The sequence below is a fragment of the Schistocerca serialis genome, chromosome 9 (assembly GCF_023864345.2).
Source record: "Schistocerca serialis cubense isolate TAMUIC-IGC-003099 chromosome 9, iqSchSeri2.2, whole genome shotgun sequence".
Classification (NCBI taxonomy): domain Eukaryota; kingdom Metazoa; phylum Arthropoda; class Insecta; order Orthoptera; family Acrididae; genus Schistocerca; species Schistocerca serialis.
The window spans coordinates 140,771,157-140,790,060 of NC_064646.1; the positions used below are offsets into that span (position 1 = coordinate 140,771,157).

Here is an 18,904-nt window from a genome sequence, read left to right on the forward strand (position 1 = left end):
TGGCGGAATGACTGGAACTGATCGGCTGTCGGATCCACTCCGTGTAATAGGCGCTGCACATGCATGGTTGTTTACATCTTTGGGCGGCTTTAGTGAAATCTCTGAATAGTCGAGGGAATGTGTCTGTGATACAATATCCGCAGTCAATGTCTATCTTCAGGAGTTCTGGGAACAGGAGTGATGCTAAACGTTTTTTGATGTATGTATTTCGTTGCTCACTGCTTCCAGTTTAGTTCAAGTCCAAACAGTAAGCAACGAAATTTGGACTTTACACATGACAAAACAACCAGTGAAGTCGTCGAAATATCGTTGAAGGGAAAAAATGATTGTGACGCCACTATGTGTTCTATTGTTTTGTTACATGTGTGTGCCCTGTCTTTTACGTATGTTAATTGGATTGTAATAGATTAGCATTTTATACCATGAAATATATGCTTACTGTTTCTGGACATCGATTTGTTTATTGCAGGAAGGTTATGTTTAAAGGTTAATAATGCCTTTTTGGCTTGAGTTTATGTATACTTATGAATTTATAACAGTGTGTCTAACGCCAGGCGAGATAAACAAACTGTACCTCACTCTTAGATTATTAAATTTTTACAGTGGTTGTTACCCAGGTAGTAATGTATGAAGTGGTAGAGACGAATACCAATGTTACTGCATGTGGGTTCATGATTCGTACTATTCTAGAACTTTCACACATCAGTGAAAATAAATAATATTAATCGTATACAGATATAAAAATATTAACTTTCTTGCACAATGTACACATTGCATAATGTATACTCACTTAAATGGAACACTCTCCTGCCTATACCTACACATATACACTCTCAGCAGCAATGCAGTACGTGCCGCCACTTTGGTGTTGGAGCCAAACAGGCAGACACCTGAAGGTAGCTGACGTCATTGCACGTACAGTAGCTTACTTACCGTCACTCATGATAATAAAACTGTTGATCTGGGAGCACAGCCGTGGGTAGTGGCTGGTAAATAATAAAAATGTACAGTCAAATGGCAATACTGGTCTCATTCAAAAAATGTACTATGAGTGTGGTCCACAACTATGGAAAAATAAAAAATGAAATGTTTTCGTTGAAAACTCTTTGAAAGCATTTATCTGCACTCTTGATCCGTAGTGCTGAGTCAGTCCCAAACATCTGTGTTAAACATTACAACATTACAGATCATTTATTGTGGTTTGAAATATTTTATAACACATCAGATAATAAAATTTGTGAATATTCTAATGCATCTGAAAAAATCTACACTTTCTTTGACAATGTAAATGTCAGGTACTTTGATAATACTAATAGATTACAGCAATAGCTATTGTAGAGTTTCACGAAGGCAACCTCTCGGTCACTACACGTCCACGACACGGATAAGACTGTGTTACGTGGGGAGACGTCCTAAGTCGCTGGCCACCCGCAGCTGGTGCGCGGCGTTTCGCCGCGCGGTAGCGTCATCAGGGGCGGAGGCTGGCCATCTCCAGGGCGTTGGCTGAGGTGCAGGCGGTGCCGGTGGGTCTGGAATGGGCGCCGCTGCTGCTGCCGCCCCCAGAGCGGACACTATCGTTCGTTACCTGTCAACCAGCCAGCCGTCACCATCCCCCGTCACTGCGCGCCTCTCTCTGAAGGAGCACACCACGGGGGCTTCTTTTATTTACCCGGCATTTACAGGGGAGCGAGTCTTCAGGCTTCATTAATACAATTAAAATACTCTAGTGTACGAAACAAGTACAGAAGTAACTTCCGCACGATGTGTCACTCTGCTAAGTAATGTAATTTGATGAAATTGCACCAGATATACACTACTGGCCATTAAAACTGCAACACCAAGAAGAAATGCAGATGATAAACGGGTATTCATTGGACAAATATATTATACTAGAACTGACATGTGATTACACTTTCACGCAATTTGGGTGAATAGATCCTGAGAAAACAGTACCCAGAACAACCATCTCTGGCCGTCATAACGGCCTTCATACGCCTGGGCATTGAGTCAAACAGAGCTTGGATGGCGTGTACAGGTACAGCTGCCCATGCAGCTTCAACACAATACCACAGTTCATCAATAGTTGTGACTGGCGTATAGTGACGAGCCAGTTGCTCGGCCACCATTGACCAGACGTTTTCAATTGGTGAGAGATCTGGAGAAAGTGCTGGCCAGGGCAGCAGTCGAACATTTTCTGTAACATGCGGTCGCATTATCCTGCTGAAATGTAGGGTTTCGCAGGGATCGAATGAAGGGTAGAGCCACGGGTCGTAACACATCTGAAATGTAACGTCCACTGTTCAAAGTGCCGTCAATGCGAACAAGAGGTGACCGAGACGTGTAACCAATGGCACCCCATACCGTCACGCCGGGTGATACGCCAGTATGGTGATGACGAATACATGCTTCCAATGTGCGTTCACCGCGATGTCGCCAAACACGGATGCGACCATCACGATGCTGTAAACAGAACCTGGATTCATCCGAAAAATTGACGTTTTGCCTTTCGTGCACCCAGGTTCGTCGTTGAGTTCACAATCGCAGGCGCTCCTGTCTGTGATGCAGCATCAAGGGTAACCGCAGCATGGTCTCCGAGCTGATAGTCCATGCTGCTGCAAACGTCGTCGAACAGTTCGTGCAGATGATTGTTGTCTTGCAAACGTCCCAATCTGTTGACTAAGGATCGAGTCGTGGCTGCACGATCCGTTACAGCCATGCGGACAAGATACCTGTCATCTCGACTGCTAGTGATACGAGGACGTTGGGATCCAGCACGGCCTTCCGTATTACCCTTCTGGACCCACCGATTCCATATTCTGCTAACAGTCATTGGATCTCAACCAACGCGAGCAGCAGTGTCGCGATACGATAAACCGTAATCTTGATAGGCTCCAATCCGACCTTTATCAAAGTCGGAAACGTGATGGTACGCATTTCTTTTCCTTACACGAGGCATCACAACAACGTTTCACCAGGCAACGCCGGTCAACTGCTGTTTGTGCATGAGAAATCGGTTGGAAACTTTCTTCATGTCAGCAGTTTGTAGGTGCCGCGACCGGCGCCAACCTTGTGTGAATGCTCTGAAAAGCTAATCATTTGCATATCACAGCATCTTCTTGCTGTCGGTTAAATTTCGCGCCTGTAGCATGTCATCTTCGTGGTGTAGCAATTTTAATGGCCAGTAGTGTAGAAAGAACTGCTGCAGTATAGTACAGCGGGTAACTTAAAGAAGTACAGAGTGGGACTAACAGAAATGACACTTTTAATCAAGTACAATAATTCCACTGCAGCTATCATGCAAAATCACCAAGGCTGGGTACGTTTTACAGAAGCTCGAAATGTAGTGCGGACGTCAAAGCGAGATGCTTTTAATAGTTTCCACAATGAAACATTATCTCAAAATTCTGGTCGTATGTAAAGTGCACCAGTGGCAAAAAACAGTCAATACCGTCACTGCGCGATAGCGATGGAAATGGTACTGATGATGGCGCCACTAAGGCGGAGTTACGAAATACAGTTTTGTGGTGTCACCGCCAGACACCACACTTGCTAGGTGGTAGCTTTAAATCGGCCGCGGTCCATTAGTACCTGTCGGACCCGCATGTCGCCACTGTGTGATCGCAGACCGAGCGCCACCAGAAGGCAGGTCTCGAGATACGGACTAGCACTGTTGTTGTTGTTGTTTTGTTGGGGGAAGGAGACCAGACAGCGAGGTCATCGGTCTCATCAGATTAGGGAAGAATGGGGAAGGAAGTCGGCCGTGCCCTTTGAAAGGAACCATCCTGGCATTTGTCTGGAGCGATTTAGGGAAATCACGGAAAACCTAAATCAGGATGGCCGGACGCGGGATTGAACCGTCGTCCTCCCGAATGCGAGTCCAGTGTCTAACCACGGACTAGCACTCGCCCCAGTTGTACGGACGACGTAGCTAGCGACTACACTGACGAAGCCTCGCTCCTTTGCCGAGCAGATAGTTAGAATAGCCTTCAGCTAAGTCAATGGCTACGACCTAGCAAGGCGCCATTAGTAACATTGCATGTATCTAAAGAGTCTCACTTGTATCGCCACAATCTCTAGATGTACCAAAAGGATGGATTAAAGTTAAGTATTCCAGAAGCTACGTACTTTTCTTTATAGCATTCATTACGTATCCTGTTTCAGACCTCACGCCATCCGGCTTTATCTTAGCGCGTGCCTTTCGGCTTCCTCTCATTTTATCTAGGCTGTCTTGTCTAGACACAACAATTTTTGGCGACGAGTCAACGGAAAAGGTCTTGTTCTTTCTAATTGCTTACATTTACTTGTGTCATGGCTTCGCCAGATGTACTGTCCGAATTTTATCGCTTGCAGAATCAGCAGACGCAGGCGTTATAGGATGCCCTTGGACAGCTCGTCCAGGGTCAACGTGCACTGCAAAACGATGCGGCCGCCGCCGCTTCACCGCTACCGCAGCCACAACATGCAGTTGCACCACCATTCCATAATTTTCAAGCAGACGTGGAAACATGGACGGAGTGGTCACGCCAGCTTGGATTTCATCTCGCCGCCTACAGAATGCAAGGTAACGAGCGGCAGCCTCATTTATTGGCATGTGTAGGGGTGCAAACGTACCGTGTGATAGTGAAATTATTTCCCCGACGTGACGTAGCAACTCTGTCCTACGAAGAAATTTTGTCTGCTTTAGATACCTATTTCAAAGAAACGGTCAATGTCGTTGCAAAAAGGTATACTTTCTTTCGTACAAAACGTACGGCCGGTCAAACTAATAGGGAGTGGGTTGCAACATTGCAAGGCCTTACAAGGGATTGTGCTTTTGAGTGTGAATGTGGACTCCCTTATTCAGATACAATGGTACGTGATGCACTAGCACAGAACGTTTCTGATGTTCGTATACGGGAGCAAATTTTGAAACTAGTTAATCCCTCCCTTCAGCAAGTGATAAACATATTGGATAGGCAAGACACGCTTGACTTTGCTCAGGAATCATTTGAAACTTCGCCAGTCGTGTGTAACATTAACCGGCCCGCCGGGTGCACTGCGCGGCCCGGTGAACTGCCCTCGCACACGTCCGCGCAGCTGCCGCCACGCTCTAAACCCGGTGTGCCGCGCCAGCATACAAATGCAGTGAAATCATGCCCGCGGTGTGCTGCTAGACATTCGCGTGACAATTGCCCGTCACGCCAAGCTATTTCCTTTTTCTGTCATAAGAAAGGACATGTTCAAAGTGTTTGCCAGAAAAAGCTCAGATCAGCCAATCACAACCATTCCAGGCCGTTTGCTTCGCGCCGGAATCGAACCAAGGACACTCAGGCTCGTGGACCTTCACCCATGGACATTCATGTAGTTAATTCCACTTCATCCAGTGCCACTGTCTCTATCAGTGACTGTGTTCGTCCCACACAAAGTGTGCGTCGACGTCGCAAGAAATCGCGTCAAGTCGCAAGTGCTTCTGTACCAGTGTCTGTTCAAATTGCACGAGACAGTCGCTCTTGTCGTCAGCAGGACAATAAACTTTTTGTAGATTTGGACTTTCATGGCAACGTGATACCATTCCAGCTCGATACCGGAGCTGCAGTTTCATTGATCAATCACGACACGTACAAACAACTGGGCAAACCTCCGTTGCGTGCCGCACATGTTCAGTTAAATAGTTATTCAGGTCAGAATATCCCTGTGTTAGGACAGTGCACCCTTCTTGCAACATATAAGGGACAAATAAAACTTCTATCATTTTACGTTCTTCGTTCTTCTACTGCAGTGAACTTGTTTGGTTTAGATTTATTTCAGTTGTTTAACATGTCTATAGAAAATCAGGTCCTATCAGTGAATCAGACTGTGCCTTCAGACAGTGTTTCTCGTCTGTGTGATGAATTTGCAGACATTTCTGCACTGAGCTTAGGTTGCGCTCAGAACTATGAAGCACATTTGGAACTGAAAGTCAACGTGCAACCGAAATTTTTCAGAGCGCGCAATGTTCCTCACGCATTGCGTGATGAGGTCGCAAGAACATTACACAATTTAGAATCACAAGGTGTAATTGAACGTGTGCAAGCTTCTCTCTGGGCCTCACCCTTAGTAATTTTGCCAAAACCTTCCGGAAAATTGAGACTTTGTGTGGACTTCAAGGCCACTGTGAATCCACAACTAGTGACTGCAACTTTTCCTTTACCCCGCCCGGAAGATCTTTTTGATAAACTGTGCCCGGGTAAATACTTTTCGAAGTTGGACCTAGCAGATGCGTACTTGCAAATACCAGTGGACGAGGAATCCCAGCGCGTCTTGGTGGTTAACACGCATCTTGGTTTGTACCGATTCAAAAGACTGCCATTTGGGTGTGCATCCGCCCCTGCATTGTTTCAGCAATATTTACAAACTGTTTGTGCGTCGGTCCCTACTGCTGCGCACTATCTGGACGATATTGTGATCTCCGGAAAGACAGCTGACGAGCATTTAGCACACCTACGAACATTATTTCAGGTATTGCGACAAAATGGTTTTCGCTTGCGGAAGGACAAATGTGTGTTTTTTGCTCGTGACTTACCATACCTGGGACATGTAATCAATGCCCAAGGCATACATCCGAGTCCAGAGCACCTCCGTGCCATACAAGACTTGCCTTCGCCGCAGAATGTGAAGCAGCTACAGAGTGTGTTGGGTAAAATTAACTATTATCATCGCTTTCTGCGCAATGCCTCTTCCATTTCAGCTCCGCTTCATAGCTTACGACGTAAGGGTGTTCCGTTCGTCTGGACGACGGAATGCGAACGCGCCTTTCGCCAGTTGAAATCGGCGTTGCTTTCTAATACTTGCCTTACGCCATTCGATCCCCAGAAACCCCTTTTGTTGATGGTAGATGCATCGGATTTCGGGATCGGTGCTGTGCTTGCGCACAAAGATGGGTCGCATGATCGCCCTATTGCCTTTGCATCCAAATTGCTCTCGTCTGCGCAAAGAAATTATTCACAGATAGAGAAAGAAGCTTTGGCTCTCGTGTTTGGTGTTACTAAGTTCCATGATTTCTTGTATAGTCGTCACTTTACCATCATCACAGACCACAAACCTTTGACGTCGCTTTTTCATCCGAACAAGCCTGTACCTCCGCGTACAGCGCAGAAATTCATTCACTGGTCTATTTTCCTCTCGCAGTACCGCTACGATATCTTGTATCGGTCCACTGCTAAGCACGGAAACGCCGATGTGTTGTCCCGTTTGCCTGTTGCTGAGGATAAAGCATTCGATTCTTCCGAACTTGCTTGCATGTTCATTGATTCGGAAACCGATGAAGTGGTCGAATCGTTTCCGATTGATTTTCGTCGTGTAGCTACAGCCACAGCTGCTGACCCTGTCCTTGCTACCGTTTTGCGTTTTGTTCCTACGCAATGGCCTTTGTCAAAGTCTCGGATCGAGGATCCGTTGGTTCGCCGATTCTTTGCTCACAAGGAGAGACTTTTTGTTCGACGTGGTGTTTTGTTGTTGCGTTCTGATAATGATCAGTCCCGAGTCGTGGTCCCACGTTCGTTACAGTCCTCTGTTTTCCCGCTTCTTCACCAAGGACTTCGGGGTATAGTGCGAACGAAGCAACTTGCTCGTCAGCACTGTACTTGGTTCGGAATCGATGCTGCGATTACGAATATGGCGTGTGCCGAACAACAATCCGCACCGCCGCGGAAAGTCTTTGCATGGCCAAAAGCCACTTCCCCTTGGCAACGCTTGCACATCGATTTTGCTGGTCCGTTCTGGAATGCTCGATGTTTGGTTCTGGTAGATGCCTTCAGTAATTTTCCTTTTGTTGTCCGGATGTCTTCCACGACGTCAACGGCCACCATCCAAGCGTTGGCTGCTATCTTTTGCATTGAAGGTCTTCCGCAGACTATTGTTTCCGACAATGGCCCACAATTCATGTCTGCAGAATTTCAGTCATTCTGCCAGGCCAATGGTATTCAACATCTGACATCCGCGCCGTTTTCGCCTCAGTCAAACGGTGCCGCCGAACGATTGGTCCGGACTTTCTAGTCACACATGTTGAAGTTGAAAGAGTCGCATTCTCGGGAGGACGCGTTGTTGCTCTTTTTGTCATCGTATCGCTCTCAGCCCCGAGATGGTCGCTCGCCGGCTGAGTTGCTCCACGGTCGTCCTCAACGAACCTTGATGTCTTTGCTGCACCCGCCGCATCAGGTTCCTGCGCAGCGGCAGACTTCTGCTTTTGCTCCAGGCGACGTTGTATTCTATCGCAACTATCGAGGTTCACGGCGTTGGCTCGCAGGGCGCATTCTTCGCTGCCTCGGCCGCGCGATGTATTTGGTTTTGGGGGCCTCTGGTGAGGTGCGTCGGCATCTCCATCAGCTGCGCCTCTGTCGTCGCACGGGTTCTGCCGCTCCCCGTCTCCTTTCAGCGACGGTGCTGTCCGGTCAGCGCCCTGGGGACCCATCTACTGGCTCGCCTCATTCCCAGATGTTACCGACGATGCCTTCTATTTTGCCCCATGGCGACGCGCCGCTGCCGCCTCCGCCGCCGCCGCCGCCGCCGCCGCCTGTCCTCCAGCCGGCGCCGCCCGCAGTGGACTCTTCGCTGCAGCCGCCTAGCGCCTCCCTGGGTCACGCGCCGCCGATCGCTTCCCGTGACCAGCCGTCCTCCGCCATGGAACTCTTGCCCGCTCCGGACCACATGACGTCGTCGCGCGTCGGATACCCCGACGCAATGGAGGTCGACCCTTCGGCCCCTCCTGTCTCTTTACGGGCGCATACGCCGCATATTGACGTGCACCCTGGACTAGGTTTTCAGGCGTTTCCTAGCTCCCCTCGGACCGAATGGCCGGGTGCGGGTGGCACAGCCTCGCCTGTTGTTAGGCCCCCCACATCATCGCATACGTCAACATGGGGTCCTCCCCACGGCGGGCGGAAGCATTATAACACGACCGTTCGCCGATTTCCGGGGGGGGAATGTGGTGTCACCGCCAGACACCACACTTGCTAGGTGGTAGCTTTAAATCGGCCGCGGTCCATTAGTACATGTCGGACCCGCGTGTCGCCACTGTGTGATCGCAGACCGAGCGCCACCACAAGGCAGGTCTCGAGATACGGACTAGCACTCGCCCCAGTTGTACGGACAACATTGCTAGCGACTACACTGACGAAGCCTCGCTCCTTTGCCGAGCAGATAGTTAGAATAGCCTTCAGCTAAGTCAATGGCTACGACCTAGCAAGGCGCCATTAGTAACATTGCATGTATCTAAAGAGTCTCACTTGTATCGCCACAATCTCCAGATGTACCAAAAGAATGGATTAAAGTTAAGTATTCCAGAAGCTACGTACTTTTCTTTATAGCATTCATCACGTATCCTGTTTCAGACCTCACGCCATCCGGCTTTATCTTAGCGCGTGCCTTTCGGCTTCCTCTCATTGTGTCTAGGCTGTCTTGTCTAGACACAACAAGTTTTCCGTAATTCCTTCATTAAAGAAGATGAATTAAATATTCCAGAATTCGAAACCAGAACAGCTGTTAGCACGAGTGACTTAAAAGTAGATATCTTAGGTGCTGCGAAACAACTCAAATCACTTAAGAAAAGCAAATCCTCCGGTCCAGATGGTATACCAACCAGGTTCCTTTCAGAGTATGCAGACACAATAGCGCATTTCTTAGCAACCATATACAACCACTCACTTGGCGAAAGGTCTGTTCCTAAAGACGGAAAGTAGCACAGGTCACACCAATATTCAAGAAAGGAAATAGAAGTAGCCCATCGAATTACAGAGCCACGTCACTGACCTCAATTTGCAGTAGGATTTTGGAACATATACTGTACTCGAACATTGTGAATCACTTTGAAGAAAATGAGTTATTGACGCATGACCAACATGGATTCAGAAAATATCGTTCTTGTGGAACACAGCTAGTTCTTTATTCCCATGAAGTAATGAGTGTTGTCGACAAGGGACCTCAGATCGATTCCATATTCCTAGATTTCCAGAAGGTTTTTGATACCGTTCCTCACAAGCGACTATTAATCAAATTGCGTGCATATGGAGTATCGTCTCAGTCGTGTGACTGGATTCATGATTTTCTCTCAGAGAGGTAACAGTTCATAGTGATAGACGGTAAATCGTCGAGTAGAACAGAAGTGATATCTGGCGTTTCGCAAGGTAGTGTCATAGGCCCTCTGCTGTTACTGATTCATATAAATGATCTAGGTGACAATCTGAGCAATCCCCTTAGATGTTTGCTGATGACGCTGTAATTTACCGTCTAGTAAAATCATCAGACGATCAATTCCAATTACAAAATGATCTACAGAGAATTTCTGTACGGTGGGAAAAGTGGCAATTGGCACTAAACATAGAAAAGTGCGAGGTCATCCACATGGGTACTAAAAGAAATCCGATAAATTTCGGGTATACGATAAATCGCACAAATCTAAGGGCTGTCAATTCAACTAAATACCTAGGAACTACAATTACGAGCAACTTAAATTGGAAAGACCACATAGATAATATTGTGGGGAAGGCGAAACAAAGACTGCGCTTTGTTGGCGGAACACTTAGAAGATGCGACAAACCCACTAAAGAGACAGCCTACATTACACTTGTCCGTCCTCCGCTGGAATATTGCTGTGCAGTATGGGATCCTTACCAGGTAGGATTGACGGAGGACATCGAAAAAGTGCAAAGAAGGGCAGTCCGTTTCGTGTTATCGCGCAATAGGGGTGAGAGTGTCACGGATATGATATGCGAGTTGGGGTGGCAGTCACTGATACAAAGACGGTTTTCTTTGCGGCGAGATCTATTTACGAAATTTTAATCACCAACTTTCTCTTCCGAATGCAAAAATATTTTGTTGACACCCACCTACGTAGGGAGAAATGATCATCATAATAAAATAAGAGAAATCAGAGCTCGAACGGAAAGATTTAGGTGTTCCTTTTTGCCATGCGCCATTCGAGAGTGGAATGGTAGAGAGGTAGTATGAAAATGGTTCGATGAACCCTCTGCCAGGTACTTAACTGTGAATTGCAGAGTAACCATGTAGATGGTGGCCAAGCGGTTCTAGACGCTACAGTCTGGAACCGCGCAACCACTACAGTCGCAGGTTCGAATCCTGCCTCGGCCATGGATGTGTTTGATGTCCTTAGGTTAGTTAGGTTTAAGTAGTTCTAAGTTCTAGGGGACTGATGACCTCAGAAGTTAAGTCCCATAGTGCTCAGAGCCATTTGAACCATTAACCATGTAGACGTAGATCACGATTTGTGATAGTCCTCTGACAGTACAAAAGGGGAGACATAGTTCTTAATAGGGTGTAACACTAATGTGGATGGCAATACATGCTTTGCAATGTGCTCCCATGCTGGCTACAGGATCAGTAAGTATTTCTTGTGGTAGGGCATTCCATTTCTCCACCAGCCCAATTGACATATTCTAGAAGGTTGTTGGTGCATGTGGATGTACTGCGATACATCTCCCAACCGCATCGCCCCTCTATCCAAGAGCTCCTCAACCTGCACTGTTCAAAGCGGTTGCGCCTTGTCATCCATAAAAAGAATGTCAGGGCCGAATGCACCTCGTACCCTCATATGGAGAGAATTGGGAAGACACAATACACATGTACAGTGTGGAACAAGATCGTTTTGATGGTCCAGGTTTTATGGTGTGGGGAGGTATAATGTTGCAAGGGAATACCCACACCGGTCAACGTTTTTGTGACACCGTATTCCTCTTCCACGTGTGCGGCTTTTCAGACGTGCTTGCGGCCCTGAATCCATTTTTATGGACGATAAGGCGCGACCACATCGAACTGCGCAGGAGGAGGAAGAACTCTCAGAACGAGAGAATATTCGGCAAACGGACTGGCCTGCTCGGTCCCCCAGCTTACATCTCTTCGAGCATGTGTGGGACCCGCTGGGGAGACACGCTACAGCTCCTCTACGTGCACTAACAAACCTACAGCAGCTGTCAACACCGCTGGTGGAGGAATAGCGTCCTACCAGGAGGGTAATACGGAACGCCGTGCTGGATCCCAACAGCCTCGTATCACTAGCAGTTGAGATGACAGGCATCTTATCCGCATGGCTGTAACGGATCCCTGAGTCAACAGATGGGGACGTTCGCAAGACAACAACCATCTGCACGAACAGTTCGACGATGTTTGCAGCAGCATGTACTATCAGCTCGGAGACCATGGCTGTGGTTACCCTTGACGCTGCATCACAGACTGGAGCGTCTGCGATGGTGTACTCAACGACGAACCTGGGTGCACGAATGGCAAAACGTCATTTTTTCGGATGAATCCAGGTTCTGTTTACAGCATCGTGATGGTCGCATCCGTGTTTGGCGACATCGCGGTGAACTCACATTGGAAGCGTGTATTTGGCATCGCCATACTGCCATATCACCCGGCGTGATGGCATGGGCTGCCATTGGTTACACGTCTCGGTTACCTCTTGTTCGCATTGACGGCACTTTGAACAGTGGACGTTACATCTAGATCTATATCTACATCTACATCTACATGATTATTCTGCAATTCACATTTAAGTTCTTGGGAGAGGGTTCATCGAACCACAATCATACTATCTCTCTACCATTCCACTCCCGAAAAGCGCGGGAAAAACAAACGCCTAAACCTTCCTGTTCGAGCTCTGATTTCTCTTATTTTATTTTGATGATCATTCCTACCTATCTAGGTTGGGCTCAACAAAATATTTTCGCATTCGGAAGAGAAAGTTGGTGACTGAAATTTCGTAAGTAGATCTCGCTGCGACGAAAAACGTCTTTGCTTTAATGACTTCCATCCCAACTCGCGTATCATATCTGCCACACTATCTCCCCTATTACGTGATAATACAAGACGAGCTGCCCTTTTTTGCACCATTTCGATGTCCTCCGTCAATCCCACCTTATAAGGATCCCACACCGCGCAGCAATATTCTAACAGAGGACGAACGAGTGTAGTGTAAGCTGTCTCTTTAGTGGGCTTGTTGCATCTTCTAAGTGTCCTGCCAATGAAACGCAACCTTTGGCTCGCCTTCCCCACAATGTTATCTATGTGGTCTTTCCAACTGAAGTTGTTCGTAATTTTAACACCCACTTACTTAGTTGAATTGACAGCCTTGAGTATTGTACTATTTATCGAGTAATCGAATTCCAACGGATTTCTTTTGGAACTCATGTGGATCACCTCACACTTTTCGTTATTTAGCGTCAACTGCCACCTGCCACACCATACTGCAATCTTTTCTAAATCGCTTTGCAACTGATACTGGTCTTCGGATGACCTTACTAGACGGTAAATTACAGCATCATCTGCGAACAACCTAAGAGAACTGCTCAGATTGTCACCCAGGTCATTTATATAGATCAGGAACATCAGAGGTCTCAGGACGCTTCCCTGGGGAACACCTGATATCACTTCAGTTTTACTCAATGATTTTCTGTCTATTACTACGAACTGCGACCTTCCTGACAGGAAATCACGAATCCAGTCGCACAACTGAGACGATACCCCATAGGCCCGCAGCTTGATTAGAAGTCGCTTGTGAGGAACGGTATCAAAAGCCTTCCGGAAATCTAGAAATACGGAATCAACTTGAGATCCCCAGTCGACAGAGGCCATTACTTCGTGCGAATAAAGAGCTAGCTGCGTTGCACAAGAACGATGTTTTCTGAAACCATGCTGATTACTTATCAATAGATCGTTCCCTTCGAGGTGATTTATAATGTTTGAATACAGTCTATGCTCCAAAACCCTACTGCAAACTGACGTCAATGATATAGGTCTGTAGTTCGATGGATTACTCCTACTACCCTTCTTAAACACTGCAGCGACCTGCGCAATTTTCCAATCTGTAGGTACAGATCTATCGGTGAGCGAGCGGTTGTATATGATTGCTAAGTAGGGAGCTATTGCATCAGCGTAATCTGAAATGAACCTAATCGGTATACAATCTGGACCTGAAGACTTGCCCGTATCAAGCGATTTGAGTTGCTTCGCAACCCCTACGGTATCTACTTCTAAGAAATTCATGCTAGCAGCTGTTCGTGTTTCAAATTCTGGAATATTCCATTCGTCTTCCCTGGTGAAGGAATTTCGGAAAACTGCGTTCAATGACTCCGCTTTAGCGGCACAGTCGTCGGTAAAAGTACCATCGGCACTGCGCAGCGAAGGTATTGACTGCGTCTTGCCGCTTGTGTACTTTACATACGACCAGAATTTCTTCCGATTTTCTACCAAATTTCGAGACAATGTTTCGTTGTGGAACCTATTAAAGGCATCTCGCATTGAAGTCCGTGCCAAATTTCGCGCGTCTGTAAATTTTAGCCAATCTTCGTTCTTCTGAACTTCGCATGCTTTTTCCGTTGCCTCTGCAACAGCGTTCGGACCTGTTTTGTGTACCATGAGGGATCAGTTCCATCTCTTACCAGTTTATGAGGTATGAATCTCTCAATTGCTGTTGCTACTATATCTTTGAATTTGAGCCACATCTCGTCTACATTTGCGTAGTCAGTTCGGAAGGGCCGGCCGGAGTGGCCGAGCGGTTAAAGGCGCTACAGTCTGGAACCGCACGACCGCTGCGGTCGCAGGTTCAAATCCTGCCTCGGGCATGGATGTGTGTGATGTCCTTAGGATAGTTAGATTTAAGTAGTTCTAAGTTCTAGGGGACTTATGACCACAGCAGTTGAGTCCCATAGTGCTCAGAGCCATTTGAACCATTTTTGAAGTTCGGAAGGAATGGAGATTGTCTCTTAGGAAGGCTTCTAGTGACACTTTATCCGCTTTTTTAAATAAAATTATTTTGCGTTTGTTTCTGGTGGATTTGGAAGAAACTGTATTGAGCTTAGCTACAACGACCTTGTGATCACTAATCCCTGTATCAGTCATGATGCTCTCTATTAGCTCTGGATTGTTTGTGGCTAAGAGGTCAAGTGTGTTTTCGCAACCATTTACAATTCGCGTTGGTTCGTGGACTAACTGCTCGAAATAATTTTCGGAGAAAGCACTTAGGACAATCTCGGAAGATGTTTTCTGCCTACCACTGGTTCTGAACAAGTATTTTTGCCAACATATCGAGGGAAGGTTGAAGTCCCCACTAACTATAACCGTATGAGTGGGGTATTTATTTGTTATGAGACTCAAATTTTCTCTGAACTGTTCAGCAACTATATCATCGGAGTCTGGGGGTCGGTAGAAGGAGCCAATTATTAACTTAGTTCGGCTGTTAAGTACAACCTCCACCCATACCAATTCGCACAGAGTATCTACTTCGACTTCACAACAAGATAAACCACTACTGACAGACACAAACACTCCACCACCAATTCTGCCTAATCTATCTTTCCTGAACATCGCCTGAGACTTCGTAAAAATTTCTGCAAAACTTATTTCAGGTTTTAGCCAGCTTTCTGTACCTATAACGATTTCAGCTTCTGTGCTTTCTATTAGCGCTTGAAGCTCAGGGACTTTCCCAGCACAACTACAACAATTTACAACAACAATTCCGACTGTTCCTTGATCCAAGCACGTCCTGTATTTGCCATGCACCCTTTGAGATTGCAGCCCACTCCGTACTTTCCCGAGGCCTTCTAACCTAAAAAAACCGCCCAGTCCACGCCACACAGCCTCCACTACCCGTGTAGCCGCCAGCTGAGTGTAGTGAACTCCTGACCTATTCAGCGGAACCTGAAACCCCACCACCCTATGGCGCAAGTCAAGGAATCTGCAGCCAACACGGTCGCAAGACTGTCTGAGCCTCTGATTCAGACCCTCCACCCGGCTCTGCACCAAAGGTCCGCAGTCAGTTCTGTCAACGATGCTGCAGATGGTGAGCTCTGCCTTCATCTCGTAAGCAAGACCGGCAGCCTTCACCAGATCAGATAGCCGCTGGAATCCAGAGAGAATTTCCTCAGATCCAAAGCGACACACGTCATTAGTGCTGACATATGCCACCACCTGCAACTGGTCGCACCCTGTGCTCTTCATGGCATCCGGAAGGACCCTTTCCACATCAGGAATGACTGCACCCGGAATGCACACGGAGTGCACACGGGATTTCGTCCCCTCCTTAGCCGCCATATCCCTACGGAGCCCCATTACGCTCCTAACATTGGAGCTCCCAACTACCAATAAGCCCACCCTCTGCGATTGCCCGGACCTTGAAGGCTGAGAATCATCCTCTGAAACAGGGCAGGCAGCTGCATCTGGCTCAGCCAGAGACAGTACCTGAAACCCGTTTGTCAGACACACTGGGGAGGCTTTCTGATCAGCCTCCGAGGACGTCTTTCGCTGCCTGCCACGCCTTGGAACGGCCTCCCAATCAACCACAGGCGAGGGCTCAGCCCCACTGCGGGCAGCAATCGGAGCAACTACAGCGTCAGACCGATCTGGGAACAGATGGGACGAGGTTGACATCCCCGCGATACCCAAGTCTGGCTCCCCACAGTGATGCCCATTGGCAACAGCCTCAAGCTGCGCAACCGAAGTCAGCGCTGCCTGCAGCTGTGAGCGAAAGGATGCCAACTCAGCCCTCATCTGAACACAGCAATCACAGTCCCTGTCCATTCTAATCGCTGTTGAACAACAGTTACTGAAACCGAGCCCGAGCCTAGATAACGCAAAGAATGTATGAACTAACCTGTATAAATGCCTAACGACTGCGCTACAATCTGCCTGAATTTACGATTACAGATGTGTAACGACCTGTGGCTCTACCCTTCATTCGACTGCTTCCCTTGCCAGCACATTCTCCAGATCTTTCACCAATAGAAAACGTCTGGTCAATGGTGCCAAGCAACTGGCTCGTCACAGTACACCAGTCACTATTCTTGATGAGCTGTGGTATCGTGTTGAAGCTGCATGGGCAGCTGTACCTGTACACACCATACATGCCCTGTTTCACTCAATGCCCAGGCGTATCAAGGCCGTTATTACGGCCAGAGGTGGTTGTTCTGGGTACTGATTTCTCAGGGCCTATGGACCCAAATTGTGTGAAAATGTAATCGCATGTCAATTCTAGTATAATATATTTGTCCAATGAATACTCGTTTGTTGTTGCTGTGGTCTTCAGTCCTGGGACTGGTTTGATGCAGCTCTCCATGCTACTCTATCCTCTGCAAGCTTCTTCATCTCCCAGTACCTACTGCAACCTACATCCTTCTGAATCTGCTTAGTGTATTCATCTCTTGGTCTCCCCCTATGATTTTTACCCTCCACGCTGCCCTCCAATACTAAATTGGTGATCCCTTGATGCCTCAGAACATGTCCTACCAACCGATCCCTTCTTCTGGTCAAGTTGTGCCACAAACTTCTCTTCTCCCCAATCCTATTCAATACTTCATCATTAGTTATGTGATCTACCCATCTAATCTTCAGCATTCTTCTGTAGCACCACATTTCAAAAGCTTCTATTCTCTTCTTGTCCAAACTATTTACCGTCCATGTTTCACTTCCATACATGGCTACACTCCATACAAATACTTTCAGAAATAACTTCCTGACACTTAAATCTATACTCGATGTTAACAAATTTCTCTTCTTCAGAAACGCTTTCCTTGCCATTGCCAGTCTACATTTTATATCCTCTCTACTTCGTCCATCATCAGTTATTTTGGTCCCCAAATAGCAAAACTCCTTTACTACTTTAAGTGTTTCATTTCCTAATCTAATACCCTCAGCATCACCCGACTTAACTCGACTACATTCCATTATCCTCGTTTTGCTTTTGTTGATGTTCATCTTATATCCTTCTTTCAAGACACCATCCATTCCGTTCAACTGCTCTTCCAAGTCCTTTGCTGTCTCTGACAGAATTACAATGTCATCGGCGAACCTCAAAGTTTTTATTTCTTCTCCATGGATTTTAATACCTACTCCAAATTTTTCTTTTGTTTCCTTTACTGCTTGCTCAATATAGAGATTGAATAGCATGGGGGAGAGGCTACAACCCTGTCTTACTCCCTTCCCAACCACTGCTTCCCTTTCATGTCCCTCAACTCTTATAACTGCCATCTGGTTTCTGTACAAATTGTAAGTAGCCTTTCGCTCCCTGTATTTTACCCCTGCCACCTTTAGAATTTGAAAGAGAGTATTCCTGTCAACATTGACAAAAGCTTTCTCTAAGTCTACAAATGCTAGAAACGTAGGTTTGCCTTTCCTTAATCTTTCTTCTAAGATAAGTCGTAAGGTCAGTATTGCCTCACGTGTTCCAGTATTTCTACGGAATCCAAACTGATCTTCCCCGAGGTCGGCTTCTACTAGTTTTTCCATTCGTCTGTAAAGAATTCGTGTTAGTACTTTGCAGCTGTGGCTTATTAAACTGATGGTTCGGTAATTTTCACATCTGTCAACATCTGCTTTCTTTGGGATTGGAATTATTATATTCTTCTTGAAGTCTGAGGGTATTTCGCCTGTTTCGTACATCTTGCTCACCAGATGGTGGAGTTTTGTCAGGACTGGCTCTCCCAAGGCCGTCAGTAGTTCCAATGGAATTTTGTCTACTCTGGGGGCCTTGTTTCGACTCCGGTCCTTCAGTGCTCTGTCAAACTCTTCACTCAGTATCGTACCTCCCATTTCATCTTCATCTACATCCTCTTCCATTTCCATAATATTGTCCTCAAGTGCATCGCCCTTGTATAGACCCTCTATATACTCCTTACACCTTTCTGCTTTCCCTTCTTTGCTTAGAACTGGGTTTCCATCTGAGCTCTTGATGTTCATACATGTGGTTCTCTTATCTCCAAAGGTCTCTTTAATTTTCCTGTAGGCAGTATCTATCGTACCTCTAGTGAGATAAGCCTCTACATCCTTACATTTGTCCTCTAGCCATCCCTGCTTAGCCATTTTGCACTTCCTGTCGATCTCATTTTTGAGACGTTTGTATTCCTTTTTGCCTGCTTCATTTACTGCATTTTTATATTTTCTC

The 18,904-nt window shown here is 46.8% G+C and overlaps 1 protein-coding gene across 1 annotated transcript in view; it reads right to left on the minus strand.

Moving 5' to 3' along the window:
* Positions 1-1,513: 1,513 nt before the first annotated feature.
* The window catches only part of LOC126419424 (G-protein coupled receptor Mth2-like), a 109,687-nt gene continuing 92,296 nt past the window's right edge, over positions 1,514-18,904 (minus strand). Inside the window, exon 4 of the mRNA XM_050086612.1 lies at positions 1,514-1,633. Within this exon, the coding sequence (XP_049942569.1) occupies positions 1,617-1,633 (17 nt within the window). The 3' untranslated portion in view covers positions 1,514-1,616. The remainder of the gene's footprint in view (positions 1,634-18,904) is intronic.